The 14907-nt window shown below is 47.1% G+C and overlaps 1 protein-coding gene across 1 annotated transcript in view; it reads left to right on the forward strand.

Annotated features, from left to right (window-relative positions):
- The first annotated feature begins 1355 nt into the window (after nt 1-1355).
- The window catches only part of LOC119159933 (uncharacterized), a 29380-nt gene continuing 15828 nt past the window's right edge, over nt 1356-14907 (forward strand). The window contains exon 1 of the mRNA XM_075888500.1: nt 1356-1508. Within this exon, the coding sequence (XP_075744615.1) occupies nt 1430-1508 (79 nt within the window). The 5' untranslated portion in view covers nt 1356-1429. The remainder of the gene's footprint in view (nt 1509-14907) is intronic.

Genomic DNA, 14907 nt, shown 5'->3' on the forward strand with positions numbered 1-14907 from the left:
CACTTTAGGAACTTGGTTTGTGATTCCATTCATCTCCTGTGACATAATTACGCTCACAGTAAAGTGCTCAGTATAGGCTTCAAACAAGAGCTGTAACGCACGAAACAGGGTTGAAACGAACAAACGAGGCCTAAAATCACATACTAACAGAAGGAATCAAAAAGTAACTGCAATAACTAACTTCAAATCAACAAAGGCTATAAACAAGACTTGCAATGCGCGAGACAGGGTTAAAACGGACAAACAAGGCCTAGAAAAACACACTAACAAAAGTAACCAAGAAGTAACTGCAATTACTAAGTTCAAATCACCAAACACACATTGGAAACGTGCGTTTCGCTCCCGTACCGCACAAGATAAGGTGTCGGGGCCTTTTCAAAAACAAGACAGGTCGTTCTAAGTCAACTCACAGGCACAGTTGCTTCATTTGAAGAGGAATAAACTTGACAGAACTCACTACACATGACACGTGCCTCAACTGCCACAACAAGTAGGTAGTCTGTAAAGTGCACCAAAAAGTAGCACGCATGTTGCGCACACAGTTTGCGAATTTCCCTAACAAGATTATACTCGCTCCGTCGAAACCCTGCAATCTTACGTCATTGACGTCATTGTCGGTATGCTAAACTGGTAACCGGAGCAAAAGAAAGTACATGAACAGGAATCACTGCGTGATAGGCCTGCGCGCTTCCTAGGGTTTCAAAATGGTGAAGCTCTTTTTGTTTGTCTTGTTTTAACCAGAACAAATATAGCTCGTTCAATTAGTTTCAATGAAGCAGAAACTTTTTAGTCTATTATGTCTGCCCTGATTTTGGTTGCTTTTTTGTGGTTTTTATGATCTGCAGAAGAGTTGGTCGGTGGGCTAGTGGGTATAGGTTCATTATCACAACTTCGCAGCGCGAACAAACGGGTAAAGTAAGAATTTGCCTAAAGAAGCACAGATTAAAGATTGGGTTTAATTGTAGTAGAAATGTTTACTTGAAAATACGTTGGCGAAAGAGGGTTACAGGGAGAAGGAAGAAGGAAGAACATCAGTTGTAGTCATCTGCATGTAGTGAAGAAACGCAATCTCACAATTTAAAAGTGACATGGAGGGTGAACTGGCACACGTATCGGTGTTCTTCTCTGTGAAAAAGGCTTCAGCTATCTGCTTAGTCCTCGCGTCATGGTGGGCGTACAAAAAGAGGTGTGTGGAAATTCTTGCTCGCAACCACACTTTTCGCAATGCACAGACTAGGGCAAACAAGGTGAAAATTTTAGTGCGTTGCAATGCTTTCTCAAGTGCGCATTCATGCATGACATTCCGCTGTTGATAGTGATGAGCGCATTCCCTTTTTTTTTTCCTATAGGCTCTATGACCAATCCACTAATATGCCTTGTTGACTTCATTTACCCTGCTAATCCGGCTATCGTGACCAGCCTGATCAACATGCAGATTTGCAATGACCATTTTATGAAAGATGCGCTGGCGTTCGACAGCCATGGAGAAATGACCCTCGCTGGAAAAAGTAGGTGCTACAGTATTGTTTCATTATTAGTTCATAGTTTCTTTTATACAAATCAGAAATAGGTAGGCCTATATCGTTTCTGCATACTGCAAATGCGTCCTTGACCAACCGGTACAGTTGAATAAAAGAGCAGTGTAAAGCTTACTAGAACATGTTCTTAGGCTAGTTGGTTTATGCTGAAGAAAACTTAAGGACGCTACCCATTTTAATTTAATACACATTTCTGTATGTATTTAAAAAAGAGTTTTGTTATTGTCATATCGAAGTATACAACCTATCTTACATGCTACTTTCTTTATTCGTACAAGAAGGTTGCGTTCTTAGCCTTTCTTCAGTGCATAGGTAATATTATAATAACAAGCTTGTAAGCAGTCCCGTTGGTAAGTTAAAAAACACACACTGCTCAAATAAGCACAATAACTATTACAATATTCGACAGAGGTGAGACGTTGTTTTCATTCAAATGAAAGCAAAGCAGCAGATGATGTATGGAATATATGCGCGCGCAATTTGTATACGTAAAGGTTAGAGGCTGCTGCCGTGCGATAGAAACTTTGTGTTGCTTAGGAATAGAACGTAGTTACGTTGTAACTCAATTATACACGACATTTGAGGTTAGTAATGAAAATACCTGACCACCAAGTGATGCTTGAATAAACCTCTGGCTCTGTGAGCCCAGCCAATCGTAGCTGTGAGGAGTGGTTAAAGAGAGAAGATAAAGTGCCAGCGGCTTATGAGCGAATAGCCTGGCTTCGTGTGTATTGAGTGAGAGATGCCAGTCAGCTATTGCCCGCTTGTAGACGTGGCAACCAATCAATATTTTTAGGATCCAAGCTCCTTAGGCTCTCGCGACGTCCGTTCACGCCGTTGCCGTAATTTTCTGTCGGACTGAAACACGGGTGTTACATATACGGTACGTACAGCATTCACAGCGCGCATATGGTTTACAAATAGCCAATACTCTCTCCGTTCATCCGTCAGTCCATGCATCTGTCCGTTCATCTGTCGGTGCGTGCGCGCGTCCATTCGTCCGTCCATCCGTCCGCCCATACGTACGTGTGCCCGACAATCCATTTATCCGTCCTTAATACTGGTCTACAAACGTAGACGTCATGCACCTTAGAACCTAGCCTCGCTCCATCATCGGCATTCATTTCGTGGATTGGCTCCCAACTTTGTTTTTTTACCAAATGAAGTAACGTAGCACAAGACCTCTGCGAAGAGTCAGTTGACCAATAAAACTTTCTAGGGCGTTACTCATTTCAGTACAAAACACAAAAAAAAGTGGAACAAGAAACGACCTCTTCTTGCACATTTGTGGAAAACGACTCACACACAAGCATTGTATCATCGATCTTCACCGGTGGCCCCTTCATTTACCTACATCTCCTAATATACCTTATAAATTATACGCTTAAGTACGGCCGCGGCGGCCACACTTTCGATGTAGGTGCAAATGCTTGAGGCCTGTGGGCCTCGATTAAGGTGCTCGTTAAAGAACCCCAGGTGGTCGAAATTTCCGGAGCCCACCACTACGCTGTCTCTCATGATCAGATGGTGGTTTGGAGACGTTATACACTAACATTTATTTAGTACGCCTAAGTAAATTTCTCCAATTAACATCCACTGTGCTTGGCTCAGCTTCATTGCCTGTGGATCTCGTATGGTTGCATCCAATGAAAAAGCAATGGTTCCTTTGGTTCACTTCTTTTCTTTCGTTCCTTCCATAGCGAGAATTCTGACAATGGCAGATTGAATTATTTTGTGTAATATGTGAGGCATTACTGATCATGCTTTTGGTTCGTGAATAATGCCTTACAACACACAGCCTGCCAACAAAAAATCTTCCACATTGGTAGGGGTGGATAAGAGTTACGCTCATCAGCTCTCTCGGTGCAGACACACATGCAGAAATACCCGTGAAAAGTTGCGAGAATATGGGCATCTTCACTATAGTGGCTTGACGTGACTTACCTCTGGAGAAAGAACGCGTCCTTCTCCTCTCGACTGTACGGGTGGCAGCTGTTCCTGAATCGCCGTCACTTCACTGCCACCTCATCTTTGGCTGGTGTCCCATGGATTTTATTCTTGAAATCAAAGCGTTACGTGAAAAGAAGACATGTTCACAAGCAAGAGCACAAGAACAAGCGTGAACTTTTGATCTGAGTTATGTTGAACACACTACACTCAGTTTTATACATCAGGTGTAATGCTGTGGAGGTTAGTGAGACTTCTTGCTATGAATGTGGTCGTACTAAAAAACAGTAGGATCATTTTTCTACCTGAAATATGACTTCATTTCCACTTTGGGCTTAGCAGTAATAAATGAAGATGCTTCGTGCGTCGAAGATGAGCACGGCCAGATAGACTACTGTCAATAAGTTGGTCTGGTTCATTTAGCTTCTCTGTGTTTTCTCTCCTTGGTGTTCAACTTGCAGCCTGACGCGACTTTGCATGTGCGTGTTCATGCTCGGTTCGCACGAGTATTTACAACGACGAAGGCTAAGTGCGAGACGCGTGCAGTCGCACATATTGCTGACCGAACGTCTTGCATAGCTTCCACGATTGGCCGACGATTGGAACGATTGGCTTCCACGATTGGCACGATTGGCTACTACGATTGGCACGATTGGCTTCCACGATTTACACGACTGGCCAAGAACGAGTTTTACCATTCACCTAATTTTGCCGGGATCTTGGCCCTTCAGGCACTCGCGTGACGAGTGGGTGCGTGAGACGGGGTTCGAGGCGCGCGTGTTCGTTTTCATTACTTTTACCAACCATCTTGTAGCCTACCGACGACCCTTCCCTTTCGCCGTAACATTTTGTAACGTTTGTAACGTTACTGCTCCTTTTAAAACTTGCCTGGTGCTGTCACCAGCCTTTTTTAAATCGACGCTGCCACACGTGCGGCGCTGACGAACACTCCCGTATATACAGGGTGTCCCACACAACTTGGGCGAAGAATTTGAAAACTAAAGACACCTCAGTGGAGAATTGAACCAAACACGTACTACTCGCACTAGCCTGGAAGTACTCAGGCTATATTTTATTTCATCCCATACTAATTATTTATGATTCTTAAATACATTTTTAAATTATGGGCTAGAAACCCAAATTATGGACACTGAGATGTAGAGCACTTTCAGAAACCACCGACTAAATTGTTTCCTGCAGGATACGTCTCGCGCTGTTACTTTTTCCACGTTTTAAAGAAAGCCCGCAAAATGTGAAAAGAAGCCGTGTGGCGGACCTCGAGCGCACTGCTATAGTGCTCTAATAGGCCTTCTTTACAACGCTGAAAAAATAACAGCGCTAGACGTATCGTACAAGAAACAATTTAGTCGGTGGTTTCTGAAAGTGCTCTACATCTCAGTGTTCCTAATTTCGGTTTCCAACCCATAATTTAAAAAAGGTATTTAAGAATTATCAATTAATTAGTATGGGATGAAATAATATATAGCCTGAGGACCTCCAGGCTAGCGCCAGTAGTACGTGTTTGGTTCGATTCGCCACTGAGGTGTCTTACATATTCAAATCCGTGGCTCTATTTATGTGGGACGCCATATATATATATATATATATATATAGGCAGGCATGGTGGTTGAGTGGCCGTAGCGTTGCATATAGTCTAGTAGATCCTCCGTGAGCGGTCACAACGTGGTTTATTTCGACGTTTCGGCCTAGAGTCTGGCCTTCATCAGGAATAAAGATACAGTTTGTCGGTGCTCAGCTTTATACAATCTCAAATCAGAGGGCAAGGTAAGAGGGAAAAAAGAAAAGAAAAAAGAAAAGAAAAGAAAAGGAAAGAAAAAAAAGAAAAAAGAGAAAAATAATATACGGTGACCGCCCCTCGGGTGCCCCCCTTCCACTTTTCCCTCCACTCCCCCCCCATCTCTCTCCCCCCTCTCCCCTTCACCTTTCTGATGTCAGCGGTCTGTGTATGTTTCCGTTCACTAGCGCATTCCTCCCGATCAGACGGTCCCTCCTGGCACTGGCGGTTCGGTGTGGGGCAAAAAAGAGCTTTTCAGGAAGTCCTAAGCCTTTAACTGCTCGGGGTCCCGTAAACAATTCGTCGTAGAAGGACGGGGGCCGCGTATTGTGGCAGAGGCTGGTCAGCGGGCATTTTAGGAAGTTCTAAGCCTTTAACTACTCCGCGCCCTGTCAACATTTCGTCGTAAAAATAGGGGTGCCCCGTATTGCGGTAGGCTGTGCAAGCGCGTGCAATGCGAATTCCTGGCCCGCTTCTAAATCACGCGTGTCGTGGGGGCCTCCCGGCTGTGCACATGGTTGCTGTTGGGCATGTCGTGCATGGCACAATTGATTGGGTAGTAAAATAAAACAGAAAACAGACGACAGCTGCACTTAGGAAGAGTAGTTACACTTGGAATTGTTTTAGGTTGTCCAGTGCCCTTCGCAGTTGCAGTGCCGTGAACTCAGTTACTATTTTCATCGTTGCCGTTATTGTTTTCTAATGCTTTATTGCTGCAAGTGTACCAGGATTCTCATTTATTCCTCTATCGAGGGTGTTAAATCGGTGGATAAGGTATGACTCTCGTTGTTCACGTTCTCGATTTGATTTAAATCCCGTCTCTAAGAGCGTTACTGATAGTTTGTCGAATGCATGGTCGGGAAGATTGAGATGTTTTGATAGAGGTAGACTTGGGGCTGATTTCGCATGGGCTCTGTGATTATTGAAGCGAATCCTAAATGGTGTTTCTGTTTGTCCGATGTACTGCATACCACACACGTTGCATTCGAGTAGGTACACCACATTAGAAGAATCGCATGTTAGGTTTCCTCGTATGTTAATCGAAAACTTGGATTGCGTGCTGGTTGCTTTGTCTGTTTCTCGCATCGCCTTACATACAAGACATCGTGGCTTTAAGCAAGGGCGGCATGAATTATTGGGGGGTGATGTGTTAATTTGGGAGTGGACAAGGGTGTCTTTGAGGTTACGTGGTCGTCGGTAAACGACGCCTGGAGCGGATGGGAATGCGCGTTTCAGACGTTCACTTTGTTCCAGAATGTTGTAATGTCGTTTAAGGATTTTGTTTACATTGGGGAAGTTTGTGCTGTAAGTCAAGCAGAGGTTTGTTCGTTGTGGGTCTTCTCGTGGTCGTCACTTCATAAGTAAGTCTTCACGCTTTAGTTTTCTCGCTTTTTGAACAGCGTCATTAATTACATGTGGGGGGTATTTTTGTTGCTCGAGCATAAGTTTTAGCCTCTGTGAGCTCGTGTCAAAGTCAGCGTCTCTAGAGCAGATTCGCTTAAACCGGTGAGCCTGGCTGTATGGAATACTGTTTTTACAGTGGCGTGGGTGATCGCTTTGGTAATGAAGGTATTGTTGTCGATCCGTTGGTTTGCGATATAGGGTTGTAGAGAGCTTCTCTTCTTCTATCGTTATGGTAACATCAAGAAAATTTACGGTAACTTGCGAGTATGTGTGTGTGAAGTGTATGTTCGGGTGTACAGCATTGTAAGTGTCGATAAAGCTGAGAAGTTCGTCCTCGCTGTGGGTCCACATAAGAAAGATGTCGTCTATGTATCTTCTGTATAACATTGGTTTCAAGGAACTTTGTGCAAGAAATTCAGATTCTAGCTTTCCCATAAATATGTTGGCATAATTAGGTGCCATTTTGGTGCCCATGGCGGTCCCGCTGATTTGTCGAAAATACTCTTGGTTAAACTCGAATGAATTTAATTCGAGGACCATCCTCGTCAATGTTGCAATGGCAGAGATATCTGGGGTGTTAGATTGTCTATGGTTTGTGTACATGTTTCTTAGTGCAGCTATGCCGTCATCGTGAGGAATATTTGTATATAATGAAGAGACATCAAGGGTAACCAAGTACGAGTTTTTCGGCACACAGATACCCGCAATGTCTCGAAGAAAATGTGTGGTGTCTTTTATGTATGACGCGAGGGTGCATGGAATGTGGCTTATTAGTTTGTCCACGTACCCTGATATGGGTTCAGTTATTGTACCGATGCCTGATATGATTGGTCGACCTGGGTTACCGGGTTTATGAATTTTTGGGAGGATGTAGAAGCGACCTGGACGAGGGTATGCTGCTTGCATCAGTTTGTGGTCAGTGTTGGTTATCTTTTCTGCGTCCAACAGTTTCTTTAGTTCTGTTGATACGATACGTTTGTAATCGTCTGTCGGATCACCTGGGAGGCGTTCGTAAAATCTTGAGTCGTCTAGTTGGCGGTATGCTTCTTGTAGGTAGTTGGTTGTATTAAGGACTACAATTGCTCCTCCTTTGTCAGCGGGTTTTATTGTTATGTCTGTCCTAGATGCCAAATTTTTCATGCTTATTTTTTCAGATTTGGTCAAGTTTTCTCGGTTTCCTTTCTGTCTGTGGTATTCGTGTACTATATCTTTCTGTACTGCGGTGATATAAAGGTCCAAGCACTTGTCTCGATTACTGTTCGGTGTCCAATCATTTGATTTACGACGGTGAATTGTTTTGTGGTTAGAAGGCCTATCTAAGAAATATTCGCGCAACCTTAAGCTTCGAGCGAAGTTGTCGAGGTCTCGGAGTAAGTGGAATTCATCGAAAAATTTTGTGGTCGGGCAGAAGCTTAGTCCCTTAGATAGCAGTTTTACTTCGTCAGGTGACAAGCTCGTGTCCGATAAGTTTACAACCACAGTGTCACACGGTGTGTTCCTAGATGGGTGCTCGTTTGTACCATTAGTGTTTTCCTGGGTGGTGGTGTTGTAATGATAAGGCACTGTATCAGGGAACGCGTGTTTGGGCACATGGTCTCTTTCGAGTTTATGAAGTTTTGTGGCCCTGATGGCTTGGTATTTATTCTGCTCAAATTCTGTTAATCGCGTGATTTCTTCGTTCGATAAAGTGTTGTGGCGGAGAATGGTGTTGGTCATAGCGACCAGTTTCTTTACCTGCTTGTCACTATGATTAAGAGCAATTTCTGTTAATTTAAGGGATGCCTCAAGGAGGACGTTTTTTCATGTTATTTGGTCGTGTTTATCTAGATTTGTAGCGGCTGGTGTGAGGGAGAGTGTCATACCCTTGGGGGCTATTCTAGCACTAAGGTACACTTGCAATGTTGATTTATGCATTTCATGTCTAATTCGTTTGTCAGCAAGTTTTCGTACTTTAAGGAAAGTGGCACTGCAACTCCCTATATCGCAAACCAACGGATCGACAACAATACCTTCATTACCAAAGCGATCACCCACGCCACTGTAAAAACAGTATTCCATACAGCCAGGCTCACCGGTTTAAGCGAATCTGCTCTAGAGACGCTGACTTTGACACGAGCTCACAGAGGCTAAAACTTATGCTCGAGCAACAAAAATACCCCCCACATGTAATTAATGACGCTGTTCAAAAAGCGAGAAAACTAAAGCGTGAAGACTTACTTATGAAGCGACGACCACGAGAAGACCCACAACGAACAAACCTCTGCTTGACTTACAGCACAAACTTCCCCAATGTAAACAAAATCCTTAAACGACATTACAACATTCTGGAACAAAGTGAACGTCTGAAACGCGCATTCCCATCCGCTCCAGGCGTCGTTTACCGACGACCACGTAACCTCAAAGACACCCTTGTCCACTCCCAAATTAAATCATCACCCCCCAATAATTCATGCCGCCCTTGCTTAAAGCCACGATGTCTTGTATGTAAGGCGATGCGAGAAACAGACAAAGCAACCAGCACGCAATCCAAGTTTTCGATTAACATACGAGGAAACCTAACATGCGATTCTTCTAATGTGGTGTACCTACTCGAATGCAACGTGTGTGGTATGCAGTACATCGGACAAACAGAAACACCATTTAGGATTCGCTTCAATAATCACAGAGCCCATGCGAAATCAGCCCCAAGTCTACCTCTATCAAAACATCTCAATCTTCCCGACCATGCATTCGACAAACTATCAGTAACGCTCTTAGAGACGGGATTTAAATCAAATCGAGAACGTGAACAACGAGAGTCATACCTTATCCACCGATTTAACACCCTCGATAGAGGAATAAATGAGAATCCTGGTACACTTGCAGCAATTAAAGCATTAGAAAACAATAACGGCAACGATGAAAATAGTAACTGAGTTCACGGCACTGCAACTGCGAAGGGCACTGGACAACCTAAAACAATTCCAAGTGTAACTACTCTTCCTAAGTGCAGCTGTCGTCTGTTTTCTGTTTTATTTTACTACCCAATCAATTGTGCCATGCACGACATGCCCAACAGCAACCATGTGCACAGCCGGGAGGCCCCCACGACACGCGTAATTTAGAAGCGGGCCAGGAATTCGCATTGCACGCGCTTGCACAGCCTACCGCAATACGGGGCACCCCTATTTTTACGACGAAATGTTGACAGGGCGCGGAGTAGTTAAAGGCTTAGAACTTCCTAAAATGCCCGCTGACCAGCCTCTGCCACAATACGCGGCCCCCGTCCTTCTACGACGAATTGTTTACGGGACCCCGAGCAGTTAAAGGCTTAGGACTTCCTGAAAAGCTCTTTTTTGCCCCACACCGAACCGCCAGTGCCAGGAGGGACCGTCTGATCGGGAGGAATGCGCTAGTGAACGGAAACATACACAGACCGCTGACATCAGAAAGGTGAAGGGGAGAGGGGGGAGAGAGATGGGGGGGAGTGGAGGGAAAAGTGGAAGGGGGGCACCCGAGGGGCCGTCACCGTATATTATTTTTCTCTTTTTTCTTTTTTTTCTTTCCTTTTCTTTTCTTTTCTTTTTTTCTTTTCTTTTTTTCCCTCTTACCTTGCCCTCTGATTTGAGATTGTATAAAGCTGAGCACCGACAAACTGTATCTTTATTCCTGATGAAGGCCAGACTCTAGGCCGAAACGTCGAAATAAACCACGTTGTGACCGCTCACGGAGGATCTACTAGACTATATATATATATATATATATAGTGCCGCCAGCACGTAGTGGGTTGACAGCAAGAGCGGCTCTAAATCTGGAGGAAAAAAGAAGATCGCGTTCTTCTTTGCTCGAGAGCCAGCCACGACTGACGCATCGTCCTAGTGCTAGCTACCTGGTGGTTTAATAAATCCCCCAGTACTTGTGACTCATCGTGACAACTGGTGGAAGTGCTGGGTAGTCTCACGGATGCTGCAGACCCCCCCAGGAAGCCGCGATACGAGTCCAGTGTCAGTCAATACTCCCGTGCATCGGACCAGCCGCCGAATCAGGGGATTGCCTCCGGAAGCCGACGATACTGCTCCCACCACGTCGACAAACATGACCAGCGCTTCGGTGCAAACCTCGGCGACCGGCACGGGAAGCACGACGTCGAACCGCTACACGTTGGAAAGCCCACGCGCACCGGCGACGTTCCATGGCTCGGAGCACGAAGACGTTGAGGACTGGTTGGCGGATTTCGAGCGCGTAGCCGCCTTGAATCAGTGGGACGACGCGGCGAAACTGGGTCGTGTCTACTTCTATCTCGAAGACGGGGCACGTACGTGGTATCAAAACCGAGAGGAACTGCTGACGACGTGGCCCGAATTCTCTCGTAGACTTCTGCAGACGTATGCCAGTGCCGATCGCCAAGAACGAGCTGAACGAGCTATTCTGGCCCGCGTCCAGCTGCCAAACGAAACTGTGACCACGTTCGTCGAAGACATGACGCGCCTCTTCCGACGGGCCGATTCAAGAATGACGGAGGACAAGAAGTTGCGTCACTTGATGCGCGGTGTCAAGGACCAGCTTTTTGCCGGCCTCGTGCGCAGCCCTCCGAAGACGGTCGCGGAGTTCTTGTCCGAGGCCGTGACAATGGAAAAAATGCTGCAGCAGCGATCCAATCAATACAACAGGCAAGTCAATGGCATGTCTACTGCCGACATTTTCACCGCCACTAGAACCAACAACGACTATCTACGTGAACTCATCCGTGGTATAATACGTGAAGAGTTACAAAAGGCTGGTGTAACACCTCATCCTACAGTAAACTCTATTACAACTGTGATCAAGGATGAGCTGCACCAGGCCCTCCGGGACACCTTGCCTCATGATACAACTGTGCCAGCTCCTGCTGAGTACCGCCGTGAGACAACCTACGCAGAAGCTTTGAAACGCCCTGCTGCATCGCCGCCATTGTTCGTCCATCCTGTTCCTGCTGTTTCACTACAGTCAGCGCAGCACGTGCCGTACTACGAAGGCACGTACACGCCACCACCGTTGGCCTTTGTCCCTGGTGCTTCTGTCGCCCATCGTTCAGTGCAACCAATTCAGTACATCGACGATCGGCGCACGTCTCCTCGAAAGTCTGATGTTTGGCGCACACCTGATCGCCGGCCTCTGTGCTTTCACTGTGGAGAAGCTGATCACTTGTACCGCCAGTGCCCATATCGCCGTCTTGGGCTTCGCGGCTTCTCTGCGTACTCACCGCCACCCCGTTACGGCCAGAGACCGCGCGACATCGAAAACTACCTCTCCCAGCAGCATGCACCACCATCTGCCGGGCGCCAGTCGCGCTCGCCATCACCGAGGCGATTTTCATCAACGCCCCAGCGGTATTCTACCACACGGTCTCCCAGCCCCCGTCGGGAAAACTAGACCAAGCGACCTCTGGGGGCGGGGTCGCTGAACGTCGAAGCGCTGAAGACCTCCCATTGACGCAGAACTGTACGGAAACCGGTCCGACATCACATACTGCTGCAAAGGATGGCCGACTTTCACTCGACATAGCAGTGACAATTGATGGTTGTGCAGTTAATGCGTTAGTGGACACCGGCGCAGACTATTCCATACTGAGCGGGAAACTGACAACGCAGCTGAAGAAAGTCATCACGCCGTGGCATAACTCGCAGATTCGGACAGCTGGTGGCCACGTCGTTACTCCACTGGGTGCCTGCACAACTAGAGTACAGATTCAAGGGTACACATTCGTAGCAAGCTGCCTTGTTCTACGCGAATGTTCCCGTGACGTCATTCTGGGAATTGACTTTCTACAAGAAAATGGAGCTATCATTGATCTACAAGAGCGCCGCGTCACGTTCTCAGCCCAGCGAGCAATCAACGTGCAAGATGGTGGAAGGCGTGTCGACGTACTCCGTATTTCTGAACAGAGTGTGACGCTTCCTCCACGAACAAGTGTTCTAGTCGACGTAACATGCTGTGGTTTGGGCGATGGCGATGTGGTGGCTGAGACAAATTTAGAACACCTCCTGCAGCAAGGCATTTGTGTAGCTAGAAGTGTAATACACCTTCGTGATGGTCGATCTGAATTGCTTGTAACCAACTTTAGCAACGAGCATCGACATCTTTTCCGTGGCACTTCGATAGCGTTTGCCCACGAAGTAGCAAACGTCACCAACTGTTTCACGTCCGAAATAGTGGATACCGCCGACACGTCAATGAGTAATATTGACATCAATCCTGATCTGCCCACCGTTAACCAGACTGCACTACGAGCGCTTTTGTTCGAGTTCAGGTCTTGCTTCGCAACTTGCTCAAAGATCCGCCAGACGTCCATCACTCAACACAGGATCATCACGTACGAAGACGCACGTCCGATACACCAGAACCCCTACCGCGTGTCGGCCAAAGAACGTGAAGCAATACGTACGCAAGTCACCGAGATGCTTGACGATGGCGTTATTGAACCATCGAACAGCCCGTGGTCATCTCCAGTCGTACTTGTCAAAAAGAAGGACGGGTCGCTACGCTTCTGCGTCGACTACCGAAAGCTTAACAACGTGACGAAAAAGGATGTGTATCCGCTGCCACGTATCGACGATTCGCTGGATAGACTTCGTCGTGCCCATTATTTCACTTCTCTCGATCTCAAAAGCGGGTATTGGCAAATCGAAGTAGATCAGCGAGACCGTGAGAAAACAGCCTTTGTGACTCCAGACGGCCTATACCAATTTCGAGTGCTCCCTTTTGGCTTGTGTTCTGCACCGGCAACTTTCCAGCGAATGATGGACACTGTCCTCACAGGGCTCAAGTGGCAGACTTGTCTTGTCTACCTTGATGATGTGGTGGTCTTCTCTACCACGTTTGAGCAGCACCTTCACCGCCTGCGCAGCGTGCTGGAGGCTATCCGATCGGCGGACCTCACACTAAAGCCACAGAAGTGCCACTTCGGCTATAAAGAACTAAAATTTCTTGGACATGTAGTTAGCGCCGAGGGAATCCGTCCCGATCCGGACAAGCTTGCCGCTGTTGCCGAATTACCAGCTCCTGTCGATAAGAAAGCCGTCCGGCGCTTCCTTGGTTTGTGCGCCTACTATCGCCGATTCATTCATGGCTTTTCACAGATAGCAGAACCTCTGACTCGTCTCACAAGGGACGACACGCCGTTTGTCTGGGAAAACGAGCAACAAGCAGCTTTTGATGAGCTGCGACAGCGCATGCAATCAGCGCCCGTTCTCGCTCATTTCGACGATGATGCTGACACGGAGGTCCATACCGACGCTAGTAACATTGGGCTCGGTGCAGTGCTCGTTCAGCGTCAAGAGGACATCGAAAGAGTGATAGCCTACGCCAGCCGCTCTCTATCCCGTGCCGAGGCGAATTATTCCACTACGGAGAAAGAGTGCCTCGCAGTCGTGTGGGCAATCACCAAGTTCCGCCCGTACCTTTATGGTCGTCCCTTCAAGATAGTGACGGACCATCACGCGCTCTGTTGGTTGGCAAGCCTGCGCGACCCTTCAGGTCGGCTAGCACGGTGGAGCTTGCGGCTGCAGGAATTTGATGTCACCATCGTCCATAAGTCCGGCCGTAAGCATGAAGACGCTGACACACTGTCACGCGCACCCCTTCATGTGGTCAGTCAGGAAGCAGAGGAAGACGAAGGCTTTCTGGGCGCTGTTAGTGCATCAGACTTGGGCAAACGACAGCGAGATGATGCAGAGATTCGTCCAATCATTGATCATTTAGAGGGCCAGGGCGCAATTATACCACGTCATTTATCCCGCTCGTTGACGTCGTTCTGCCTACGACACGGTGTGCTGTACAAGAAGAATGCTCGTTCGAACAATCGTGCTTACCTCCTGGTGGTTCCTCGAGACATGCGAGACGACGTCCTCTTCGCTTGCCATGACGAACCCACATCCGGTCATCTGGGCTACTCAAGGACACTTGCCAGAGTGAGCGAGAGGTACTATTGGCCAGGACTTTCAGCAAGCTTAAAGAAGTACGTAAAGAGCTGTCGGGAATGTCAGCGCCGAAAGCAACCATCTGTTAAGCCAGCTGGTTTACTTCAGCCCATTGAAGCACCCTGCACGCCGTTCGACCAAGTCGGCATGGACATTCTCGGGCCATTTCCTATGTCTGCGGACAGCAACAAATGGGTGATCGTCGCGACCGACTATTTGACACGCTACGCTGAAACCCAGGCGATCCCACGAGCCACGGCTTCTGAGGTAGCACAATTTTTCATGC

Source organism: Rhipicephalus microplus, chromosome 3 (assembly GCF_043290135.1).
Source record: "Rhipicephalus microplus isolate Deutch F79 chromosome 3, USDA_Rmic, whole genome shotgun sequence".
In the NCBI taxonomy this organism is placed as follows: Eukaryota; Metazoa; Arthropoda; class Arachnida; order Ixodida; family Ixodidae; genus Rhipicephalus; species Rhipicephalus microplus.